The following is a 13684-nucleotide window of genomic DNA, read 5'->3' as shown; positions in this document are numbered from 1 at the left end:
GGTGAACAGGGACTTGGGTTCAATTCAGATGGTTAGGTGAAGCTGCTGGAAGGCCATATTGCATGGCAGCAGGATCCAGTTTCGTGCCATATCTCCAGAAAGAGTCAGAAGTGGTTATCGGGGAATTTCTATAACTACACCACTCCAATTTCTGGCCTCCTAATTCCTCCGATTTGTAATCCCATAGATTACTATGTGTGGAGTGTGGTTGAGAAAGACACCAACTACTCTGCTTGGAACATCAAGGCCAAGCTGGTGGTCAAGATGAAAGAGGTGTTTCAAAGATCTTCTTGGGGACACAGTGAGGAATGCATGTTCCAGGTTCTGGAGCTGTCCTGAAGTCATGGTGAAAGCTGAGGACAGTTACTTTGAGTAACTGTTATTTCCTAGCCATTATCTAGCTGATATGTTTTGATTAAAAAAAAATCCTTTTGGGTGGAATATTGTGTTTCCTTTTATACAAACCGACAAATTTAGCCCAAACACTAATACCATAATCATCATTGTAATGTCCACTTTACCAGGATTTCATTGGTCAGATGAAATTTATTGAAGTAGCTTTTCTGAGGCCAGATACCCATCCTGCCATCAATCCTCACCCATTTCCACTGTCAGACATATTTTTCATAGAAGATTGGAAATGAACATTACTCGTATGACAATAATGTTCATTTACAACCATGGCATAATATCTAGACAAGGGTACACACAAACACACACAAGATGGGCTTCCAAACTGTTTCCACCTACCATACCAACTCACAAAGCTTTGGTTGGCTTGGAGCTATAGTAGAAGACACTTGCTCAAAGTACTGCACAGTGGGATAGTTATTAGTAGAAATAACAGTACTAGCTACTGTGGTTTCAGATATGATCAAAACAGAGTAGGCCCACTGGGGCAAATGTTAAAAATGATAATGAAGAACATAGAAACATTTAAGACTTTAATTGACATCAAAGAATTAGTGTTAAAATTGGAATTAGAAAAAAAAAATTTTTAATTTGAAATTGTAGACTTACTTCTTGAAGAATAGGCACGCATACTTTGTGCATACTCATCTTTAGAGTTTGGAGGGTAACCAGATTTTGTGAAGTACACATGTATATATATGGAGCCATTGCTTAATACTGCCTGAGAGAGAGAGAGAGAGAGAGATAAAGAAAATATATAAATATTACAGTGTATTAACATGGAGAGTAAAATATATTGTGAAACAAAGCATTTGCATTGCACAACTAGTTTGAGGAATGTATGCACGAATACATGTGTATGTTAGTATAACTAAGTCAATTATTTAGCCACAGGTCAACTCATATCAGGTAGCCCTAAGTAACTATGTGTTCAAATGGATGGTAGATACATATGGTTAAAGATTATCAGAGAATTACTTACATCTAATGTGACAAAGTGATAGATGCTTGGTGAAAAGGTATGTGTTGTAAAGGAGCTGGGAACAAACAGACATATAAGAGTTGGGAACAGTATGGTCAAATGGAAAAGAGGAAATAATCTGGATGTTCAGAGCGATGTCGTGTGGCAAACTAGTTTGATACCAGCCAACATCATAAAACAAAATATTTAATCAATGATGATATTCTTTTCTGAAATGGCAGACAGTTTTATGGTATAATAAAAAAAATAAATTGTTTTTTTCCTATAGACTGATAAATTACTGAGATTAAAGGAATTGGATGATTTAATTAACTGCCATGGCATTTGAAGACTATTCTTTAATCTTCTACTTGTTACAGCCATTTGACTGTGGCCATGCTGGAGCACCACCTGATGGGTTTAGTTAAGAAAATTGACCCCCAGGACTTATTTTTTTAAGCCTTATACTGATTCTATTGGTCTATTTTTTACTGTAACTAAGTTACAGGGGACATAAAAACACATATATATGGCAGGCTTATTTCAGTTTCCACCCACTCACAAGGTTTTGGTCAGTCCGAGGCTATAATAGCCAGTTATAATGAAATCGAAATAAATTAATTTCAGCAATGAATAGATATTTTAAGTGCATCTTCAACATGTATTCTTGAAGGATTAGCAGGGGTGTTAGCATTAGTCTTATCAGTTTTCCTAATTTTCCTTTACTTCAGCATCAAGATTAGTTACACATTCATGGTAATGACATAAATTTCTTGCTATTATATAGTAAAATTATTTGCCTGCCCAATTGTGATGGCCATGCATCTTCTTTGTTTCTTTTCTAAGGAGAAAGGAAGAATTAACACAATAACATGGCATGAAATGAAGTAGCTAAGAATTCTAAACTATTCCGGCAACGGAATTACTAAGTGAAAATAAGGCTGTGGATCATTTGAAAAGACTGACAATGAAACAAATCCATCGGGACAAAATTTTTGATACAGAATGCATAGTGTTCATTTCCTGTCGTCTGTGAAAAATATGTCTAGCCTTGGGAAATATTATCTCACTCGGTAACAGCATCTGATCATAGAAAATTTGCCTCAGCTAATTGTCTGACCCATGCAAGCTTGGAAAAAATGTTAAACAATGATAACAGAGTGAAAAACACCCTTATGAGGTAAAAAGTTGCTATTTAGCCCCAAATCAGACTGATGATCAAAGGTGCTCAAATTTAATAACCCTGTTTTCTTTTATTTTTTCAAGAACAGGGTACCTCAAAGTAGTGGATTGGCAGAGCTATGGTATTAAGTGATAACCCTTCAAGTTCTAAATTCAAATACCTTTCAGCCTGGATGTGAATAGAATTACAATAGATTAAGAGGAACCAATGTACTCTTTTATTTCTTAAACATGGCAGGGTTAGAGTCGAGGAAGATTTAGCTGCTATTTCTAATAATCTGGACAATCAAATAGATGTTGCCTTGTTAAGTTAGCGAAGTAAGGAGTTGGTATTATTTGTTGGTTTAAACTAAAGCTTATAGCTGCTTTGAGCTAAAAGTAATATAAAAATGCTCCTTCCATAAAGTTTATCCTATAGAGCAAATGTAGTTTGGGAAAGTGCAAAAAGTATGTGAAACAGGAAAATTATGAAAATAGCTCAAAATTTTAACCTTTTCAATACTACCTATCTGAGACCACTCATTATTTTATGATATAAACTTATATCAAAGTCACTTAAATTTAAGCCTATCAAAATTTCATTTTAATACAGAAGTAATTTGCTAAATTCTTCAGAATGTTCAAAATAATTGAAACAAAGGAAGTGAGAAATACTTTAGCAAAAGAGTTAAAAAATTCATTGGATGAGGAATGTCAATGAGGTGAAGAACTACTCTTGTCAGAACCAAGAAGACACCAGATGTTGAAATTAGCTTCAATAAGATTAGTGAGTTAACTGAAAAAATATAAAGACTGCAAGCCAATCAGCAGTAATTGCTTAAGTGTTGAAGATATCAGATTATATAAGCCATGTTAATGACTGGCTAATTAATTAAATACTATGGAAAGGTGTTATACCCAACAACTAGTTTATTAAGGGCAAAAGTGATGCAGAAGAGTGGGACAGTTAGGGAGGTATTCACACTGAGAAACTAAACCTTGAAATTATTTGATAGAATCTGGGTTTGTGGCAAGAAGGAGACCCATACATCATATATTTCTAGAGAAGGTAATGTTACAAGTGTAACACTATGTTGTTTGAGAACTCCATTAGTAGAAGAATGGTTTGGGAAAGAAGTCCTAAAGAATGATGTAAGGAAAGTTAGGGTTAGCTGTAAGCTCAGGATCTAGTGAACACCAAAGTTCTATTTTCAGAGTATTTCTATTCTTTAAAGTTCTTGAAAAGTGGAGTGAGATAATCTGCAGATTGACAGAAATCTGTAGTGACGTCATTTTCCAGCGTGCGCACACGCAACATCATTCTTCAGTGTGCGTGTGCAGAACGTCATTCTTCAGTGTGCGTGTGCGGGGCTGGAACCTTCTGGAAAGGCCTAAGGAAGTTCCCTCATGCACATGCGCTAGAGACTGGGGAAGAAAATTCTATCGCGTTCCTTGTTAGCGTCGAGGACTTGAGACATGGCTATTAAAGAGAAAGGACGTGTTAAACGTGTGATCAGCCATTCTCCAGACGCTTGGGATTTGACCTGCTCTGTTGCTGCTGAATTTGTTGTAAGAATCTTACAAATGTTAAAATTCAGCCTTGCTATATCGAACCAAGTGGATGCCAAAACCAACGTACTTCTTTTGTAAATAAGAAAATAAAGAGATATATATATTTTTAAGGTTGCGTTCTTGTTCCTGACTGGTAGTTTCTGGAAATTAAAGAAAGGAAATTGGTTGCACCCAAACAGTGTAAAGAATTAACCAGTTCCATTACAAATCCAACACTTGAAAATTCAAACTGGTTGATTAGATTTTATTGCTAGTTTTGTTACACAGGTGATTTATTTTAGCATTGAAAGTGGACGCTGAGGAAGTATAATTGTAAGGAAGGATTGAAAGAAGTTTAGGGAGCTTCTTCGAATAATAAGGAGAGTCTTCTGTAAAAGGGATACTGGAAGAGAAATAGACACTAAATGTGGAAGATGTGAGATTATTACACACATAATGTTAAGTGCAAGACAACTGGAAATCAGCAGATATATGAAACATAAGATGTAAATGAGACAGGGTATGGAATGTAGAGGATCAACTGTGGTTGGAGAAAAATGATGTTCATATGATTGATCATATATCTGTGTACATACACACATATGTGTATATATAAAAAAGACAATGTATGCATATACATGCAAACACACACTGCTAATTTACATAATGGAGGATCTCAAGTGAGACATGTATTGAATATGAGAGATCTGTGAGGCAGAGAGAAATGAAGTGTGAGTGTGTGGACACCACAGAAGATAGATGAATTGCTACTGAGAGCTGTTCAAGCATGTACAGAAGTGCTGTCATTAAGGAGACAGTGATGAGTAGAGTAATGAATTTAGTGTGCAGGTAGGAGTTTGCAAGGGAACAGTTATTAGCTCTCACTAATTTATTATATTCCTCCAAGCCATAATAGAGGAATTCCATGGGATGCTGATTATCTTGTTCTTATAGCAGAATTAGAAATGGACTTCCAGATGCGGAAGCAAAACTTGGAATCAAAAGGTCCTAAAGTTAACTTAGCAACCACTGAAGTTCTAATAAGCAGGAAAACACACTAGACACTCATCCAGTTAGGTAAATGGCCCTGTATGGCATGTAGATGTGTTGGTAGAAATTCCATAAGGTATACCCTGTGCAAAATATGGACACACAAGCGGTGTAGTAGAATCACAAGATATCAAGACAACTATCACATGATATCAAGACAAGGAGAGATCAACTCAGACACACACATACACATCTATACATACAATGGGCTTCTTTCAGTGGGACTGAACTTGGAACCAAGTGATTGAGAAGCAAGATTCTTAACCATGCCAGTACGCACACACACACACACACACACATACACTATTAAGTTAGATGTAAGGTGGAGAATAAGTAAGTTAAAAGAGTAGTGAAATATTAAGTATATCAGCTGATGTAGATAAGAGAAATAAGCACACTAAGTATAGATATAGACAGGATGTGAATAGATGAGTGCAGGGTGAAGAAATGTTGTGCTGACATTGGAACGTACAAGCAGTAAAGGCAGCAAGAGGGAAAGATGTTCAGTCTTTCACAAGACACAAGTGGCAAATGTTAGACTGCAGACATTTCGGACTTTTGTCAGCCTGGAGAAAGGGATCTTAAAATGACAAAGAGAAATTTGTATCCATATCCAATATTAACTTCCTTAAGTTCTTTGTGTAGCAAACATGTATATGTAGTGTGAATGACAAAGCAATAGGAATATCTAATGTGAACTGAACCTACATCTTATTAATAACTCAATTTCTTTAGCCTACAGATACTCCATTTACACATCATTTACAAATCCCCAACTATGCACTTGTTTTGCTCATGTCCTCCTGCTCCCTCTGATCATGTCATCTACTTCACAATCCTAGTGTTGGTTGTATGAATCTATAACACTACATTTCCCACAGTTATTATTATTGGATCATATTGCTTGAAATTTCAGCTAGGAACCCTTTGATCGGATTATCCTGCTTTATGAAAACACAAAATATTATTAAGAAGTGTGTTAGTTTCCACAATAATTGAAATATGATGTTTTATAGTTGTGAGATGTAACTATTGAATGAATGTTGTCGAAGATCTAGTGAGACTAGAGTGATGAGAGGTGTATTTGATATATTGAATACATGCTATTAAGTAATCATCTTCATTTAAAGTCTGTTTCCATGCCAGCATGGGTTAGATGGTTTGACAGGAGCTGGTAAGCTGGAGAGTTGCACCATGCTCCAGTAGTCTGTTTTGGTTTGGTTTCTACAGCTTGATACCTTTCCAAATGTCAACCATCTTGCAAAGTGCACTGGATGCCTTTTATGTGTCACCGGCACGGGTGCCTTTCACGTGTCACAGGCACTGGCCACAACAACAATTTCACGTTGCTTAACATGTCTTCTTAAAGCACAGCAAATATGTATTTTAAGCTAAAATACATACGGGGTTCTGAATTAGAGCAACAAGGAATGTGAATATTTTTTCTTTCTTTTGAAATAGACAAAATAAAGACATATTAGATAAGAACATGGTTTTCTAAAGAATCCCATGTATTGTTCCTAATGTGTAAATGGGGAGAAATGCAAAGAAATTTGAAGAACAGTATGGAATCAAAACAAATATTATTAACATGTTTCTGTATTCAGAATTTATCAATATACATGCAATATTTCACATGAAAAGTAATCAAGAGATGCATTAGAAAATATGTCTCTTAACTTTATATTCAGAAAACATGATTTAGCCTGATAAATTGTGAATATTTTCCCTATCTCCTTTGGAAAATAAATATACAGGGAAAGAAAGAAAATACAAAGACTGCAATAAGAATTGAATACTAGCATGGTATACACCCTTGGTTTGGTTTTGTGCCAGGGAGAAGCACAACTGATGCTATATTTCTGGTAAGGCAGCTGCAGGAGAAGTACCTAGCCAAAGATAAACCTCCGTATTTGGCTTTTGTTGACATGGAGAAAGCCTTTGACAGAGTTCCCTGATCCCTTATCTGGTGGTCAATGTGGAAATTGGGGATAAACAAGTGGTTTGTGAGAGCTGTAGAAACCAAGCATAGGGATGTTGTCAGTAAGGTGAGTGTTGGCAATGAATATAGTGATGAATTCAGGGTACAAGTAGAGGTTCACCAAGGATCGGTCCTCAGCCCCTCTTGTTCATCATAGTCCTCCAGGCAATAACAAAGGAATTTAATATGGGCTGCTGCTGGGAGCCTCTCCATGCTGATGACCTTGTTCTTATAGCTGAATCATTACCAGAACTAGAGAAAAAATTTCATGTGTGGAAGCAAGGTCTAGAATTGAACTGAGTTAACCTAGGAAAAACTAAAGTCTTTGAAAGTAGGAACACGGACAAATTACAAATTTCTTCAGGTAGATGGCCTTGCTTGATCTGTAGGAAATGTGCAGGTAGAAGTTCCATAAGATGTACTGGTGCAAGCTATGGACACATAAAAGGTGCAGCAATATCAGAGGAAGGTTAACTGGTAAAATAGTTTGTGTGTGTGGAAGGTGCACAGGTACAAGAAACACTAAAAATGTACAGAAAATAGACTTCTTCAAATGCCAGGTGGTATTCCTATAAGTAGTTGATAGTATCCATTATCTAGGTGACCAAGTTAGCAGTGGAGGTGGATGCTCCGAGAGTGTAGCTGCAAGAATAAGAATAGGCTGGGCAAAGTTCTCAGAGCTGCTACCTCTGTTGGAAACAAAGGGCTTATCCTTCAGAGTGAAAGGCAGACTGTATGATGCCTGTGTGCGAACTGTTATGCTATATGGCAGTGAAACATGGGCTGTGACTGCCAAGGACATGCGTAAGCTTGAAAGAAATGAAGCTAGCATGCTTTGCTGGATGTGCAATGTCAGTGTGCATGTACAACATAGTGTAAGTAGTGAGAGAAAAGTTGGGCATAAAAGGCGCCAGATGTGGTGTACAAGAAAGACGACTGCACTAGTATGGTCATGTGATGTATATGAACGAGGACAACTATGTAAAGAAGTGCCAATCTCTAATTGTGGAGGGAACCTGTGGAAGAGGTAGATCCAGGAAGACATGGGACGAGGTGGTGAAGCATGATCTTTGAACGTTGAGTCTCATCAAGGCAATGACCAGTGACAGACCTTTGGCAATATGCTGTGCTTGAGAAGACCCATCAAGCCAAGTGAAATTGTAATTGTGACCAATGCTGGTGTCATGTAATGTGTACCAGTGCCAGAAGCACGTGAAAAGTACCTTTTGAGCATTGGGCCTCATAGAGGCAATGTGGCTGACGCCAATGTTGCGTAACTAGCACTCATGTCAGTGACACATGAACAGCGCCTTTTGAGTGTTGGGCCTCATGGAGGCAATGACAAATGACCAAGACCTTTGGCAATATGCCGTACTTAAGTAGAAGACCCAACAAGCAAAGTGAAATTGTGGTTGTGGCAGATACTTGTATTACACAAATGATACCCATGCTGGTGGTATGTAAAAGCACCCATGACTCTCTTGGAGTGGTTGGTATTAGGAAAGCCATGCAGCTGTAGAAACCATACCAAATCCGATTGGAGTCTGGTGCAGCTCCTCCGCTTACCAGCTACAGTCAAAGTGTCCAACCCATGCAAGCTTGTACAACGGATGTTAAATGATGATGAATGATGGGAAGGAATTAAAAGAACTAGTACCTTTTATTGATAACTTTATATTTATATTAGATTTTGCATCATTAATTACATGTCTCTTATGGACCAACCATTAGTTAATTTACAAAAGTAAGAGTGACAAAGGATTGTCTGTACAACCTGAGTGGTATAAATGTCAGTAGGATTTTCATTAAAAGGTATGGTCAGTAGGTTTTCTCACTAGTATTTATCAATTACTGATATACATAACTGAACAATAGATACATATACTTACATACATATATATGTACACATATATACACACACATACATATATATATGTACATATACACACACACACACACACACAGATATGTACATATATACACACACACACATACACATATGTACATATATATATACCCCCCCACACGCACATATATCATCATCATCATCATCGTTTAACGTCCGCTTTCCATGCTACATGGGTTGGACGATTTTGACTGAGGGCTGGCGAACCAGATTGTTGCACCAGTCTCCAATCTTGATTTGGCAGAGTTTCTACAGCTGGATGCCATTCCTAACGAGAGTGTAGTGGGTGCTTTTTACGTGCCACGACCTTGCTCAAATCCTTTTACATATGCCACCAGCACAGGTGCCAGTAAGGCGACTTTGGTAACGATCATGCTCGAATAATGCCCTTTTACGTGCCACTGGCACAGAAGCCAGTTGGCTGCTCTGGCAACGATCACACTAGGATGGTACTCTTGGCACCCTACTAGCACGGGCACAAGTGCCAGTAAGGTGACGCTGGTAACGATCATGCTCGAATGGTACCCTTTAAATGCCACTGGCACGGAAGTCAGTTAGCCACACACACATATATATGTACATACACACACACATATATATATACATACACACACACATATATATATACATACACACACACATATATATATACATACACACACACATATATATATACATACACACACATATATATACATACACACACATATATATACATACACACACATATATATATACATACACACACATATATATATACATACACACACATATATATATACATACACACACATATATATATATATATATACATACACACACATATATATATATATATATACATACACACACATATATACATACACACACATATATATATATATATATACATACACACACATATATATATATATATACATACACACACATATATATATATATACATACACACACATATATATATATATACATACACACACATATATATAATATATACATACACACACATATATATATATATATATACATACACACACATATATATATATATATACATACACACACATATATATATATATATATACATACACACACATATATATATATATACATACACACACATATATATATATATATATACATACACACACACATATATATATATACATACACACACACATATATATATATATATATACATACACACACTCATTAATATATATGATTGGCTCCTACTTTGTTTCTTCTCCATCAAATTCCACTCCCAATTCATGGAGTCAGCCCATGGCTATTTCACAAAATCTGTTTGTTTAAAGTGCAATTGATATTGACAATTACATACAGTACAAATGAGGTTATAAGACAAAGACTGTATGGTGGTCTATCATGCACTAATGAGAATTCAATCATTCCACCAACTGAATTACTTGCTCCTGATTAATGTGTATGTTACTGAGTATTTCAGATACATGAACTCTTAACATGTTTACCAGGCAGAATCAGCATGGCAAAGTGTGTGTGTGAGACAAGGCTGTACCTTTGAAATATGTGTTCAATCAACCTAATGGGCTTCTACACAGTTTCCATTTTACCCAGTCTCACTCACTCAACCTGAAGCTATAGAAAATGACATTTGCTCAAGATGCCAGGTAGTTGCAAAGCAAATTTTTTTTAATCATTTGGCTATATAGTAAACTACTGAACACGTATTCATCAGTACAGACTACACTACTACTACTGCTGCTGCCACTACATTCTATCCTACAGTACTGTTCTTACTCCAATCTGGCTGGCCAAACAACAGATTCTACTACCTACTTCACGGTTGAGTGGTCAATTGTAAAACATTTTCTGTATCAGAAAGCTCCCTTATTTTTAAAGTGTTCACGTTTGAATTTAAATATTCCAATATAATACGTTAAATCATAGTGTTAACATAAATTTAACAATGACAGTTATTTTACTAAATCCCACCGTATTTTTGATATTTCACAAAAATTATTTTCAAAACTAAATGAAAACCATAGAATGTGTATTTGTGAGAAATATAGATGCAAACAGGAAATATTTTGGATTGATTACATAAATTAGAACATTTATCACTAGTGGTGTCACAACTGTGGCTTGGGATGAGTTATGTCATGATAGATATGGAATGGGATTATTAGTGTTAACAATGTTAAATGATAGAATGACATATGCAAGAAGATTCAGAAGACCTTTGAGCATTTAAATGATAAATGAATTAGAATACTAGAGAGACACTTAAATATATGGCTACAGAAAGTATATTTTAATGAATAATTTAACCCTTTTGTTACGAACCCGGCAGAAACTGGTTCTGGCTCTGAGTACAAATGTCTTATTATAAGTTTTGAATTAAAATCTTCCACCAAATCTTAGTCACAATTTATGTTCCTAACACTAGCTGAATGATAAGTAAGTTATTTTACAAAATTCTTTGTTATATAGAACATAATTGAAAGAAACACAGAGCATCTCAAAATAAATACAGTAACGAAAGGGTTAACATGTAGAACAGAGGGAAAAAAATGCATGTAAAGGATAAAACAAATATCATTAATAAAGTAAAAGAAAGAAAAAGAAAACCATCTACTAACATCTGACAAAGTGAGTTGCTTTCCGTTGTCGTAAGAACCATCCTTATATATGCCAGATGCCCAATCTCCATAAACCAGACCCTTTTGGACCCAAAATTCTGATTCGGGATTGTCAAAATCAGTAAATACTTCTTGTTCTGATACATACACGTACATATCCTGCAAAAATTTTTTTAAAATAGCATTGTAGTCATTTTAGACAGTAACATGAAAAAAGTAAAAGAGAAAAGAGCAGGTGAGGAGAGAAGAGAAACAGTTAATAAAAATAATAGTAATTCAACTATTATAAATTGAAAAAGAAAAAACAGAAAAATAATAAGCAAACAGAATGGAAGCTGTAGGACTGTAAGAATTCTGGAAATGGCAATTGTCTCAATGGGGGAAAAAAAAGAGAAAAAGAGCTCAAATATTTAAACAATTATGTATACCTAAAATACTGATTACTCAAAGAAATTTTGCTGTTTACCAAAATTAAAAGCTGTATAACCAACAACTTAACATACTTTAATCCTTTAACCCTAAACTAGCCATGTCTGATCCAAATATTGTTTTATCTTCAAATTGACCAGATCAGGCCTCTCACACCTACCTTACAATGTTATTGCAAAAATAAACAATCACATCATCAAAATCTCAAAGCTACAAGATAATGCGTGATTATTCAAAACAATCTGATTAAACAAAGCATCACATTCAATAAAGTAACCTGAATGCTAAAGAGTTAATCATAAATATGATTCCACATCATCAGTCCACAAAAAGGCATATCCAAATAACGGTATGGTTTACTGGTAAACCATACCTGTTTCTAGACTGCAACAAGCAAACTACATCACGTTATGAAATATATAAAACAAACTTTTCACAACATCATCATCATTTTGATAAATTGCAATGCTGTGCTAAAGTCTAAAAATTTTATCAAGAATAACCTCAAACAAACAGTCCTAAAAAAAAAAAATTAATAGTTGGAATTTTATCTGGTGTTATTCATTGATTAATGATTTAACAACTTGTAACTGTTTATTCTAAAAATTTACATGATCCTACTGCATATTTCCAATATGTATTTCAGATTTAACTTAGTTGATAAGGTGGCAAACTGGAAGGTTATCAAAATGTCAGAACACCTTGCAATATTTGTTCCAACACTCAGCATTCTGAGTTCAAATTGCACTGAGGTCAGCTTTGCCTCTGATCTTTTCAGGGTAAATATAAAAAAGCACCAATCCGGGATTTTAGATAGGTGGAACGGTTAGAGGGGTGGGAAAGATGCTTTGTAGTTCTGTGTCTCTACCCTCTGGAAGCAATGTTTGCAATGATACTGGTACCAAGCTGGATCATCCCAAGTTGTTGACATTTGCCTTGGATGATACAGTCGGTTCAGGGAGGGGAGATTTGCATACATGGGCAAGTACCAGTTTCCTTCTAAAAATCTGTATAAAGAGTAAAGACCTTGAGTCATGAATGACCATGGGATTGCACTTAGAAAGTTACCCTCTGAGGCACAAGTCTGAGCAAAGTTGTTTATGGAAGATCAACAGTCGTCCATGCATACCAGCCTCCCCTCTTTATGCCACTGATGTTATCCAAGCAAAAAGCAAAGGCTGATATAGCTTGGCACCAGTGATGTCACAACTCATTTCTACAGTTGAGTAAATTGGAGCAATGTGAAGTGTCTTGCTCAAGATTACAATACGCAGCCCAGTCTGGGAATCAAATTCACCACCTCAACATTCTAATCTCTGAGCCATGTGCCTTCATGCTTAGCTGATATACCATTATAAATAATAGTTTGGATAAAGTTATATATTTTATTCTATATGTGTCATTAATAAAATCATTATTATTCATTTTTAATTGACATATCTAATTAACAATAATTATTATCAACTGTACCGGGCAAATATATTGTCAAATTTTAAAATATCATCTATGAAATATCAGTTAACTTCTATCTACTCAAAAGGCAATTTGGCATATAGCTATCAACTAACACACACTAAGATGTAAAAAATATTTATTACCAACAGCAAGTTTGC

The 13684-nt window shown here is 35.6% G+C and overlaps 1 protein-coding gene across 2 annotated transcripts in view; it reads right to left on the bottom strand.

The window, feature by feature from the left end:
- LOC115222538 (cleft lip and palate transmembrane protein 1 homolog) overlaps positions 1 to 13684 on the bottom strand; it is a 62723-nt gene that overhangs the window by 35622 nt on the left and 13417 nt on the right. For both annotated transcript variants that reach the window (XM_029792795.2, XM_036511725.1), the window contains 2 exons: positions 11643 to 11801; positions 1021 to 1132 (listed from right to left, as the gene is read on the bottom strand). In XM_029792795.2, the coding sequence (XP_029648655.1) occupies positions 1021 to 1132; positions 11643 to 11801 (271 nt within the window). The remainder of the gene's footprint in view (positions 1 to 1020; positions 1133 to 11642; positions 11802 to 13684) is intronic.

The sequence above is a fragment of the Octopus sinensis genome, linkage group LG20 (genome assembly GCF_006345805.1).
Source record: "Octopus sinensis linkage group LG20, ASM634580v1, whole genome shotgun sequence".
In the NCBI taxonomy this organism is placed as follows: Eukaryota; Metazoa; Mollusca; class Cephalopoda; order Octopoda; family Octopodidae; genus Octopus; species Octopus sinensis.
Note: the sequence above shows the minus strand (reverse complement) of the source record. Positions and strands in the feature narration are given on the sequence as shown.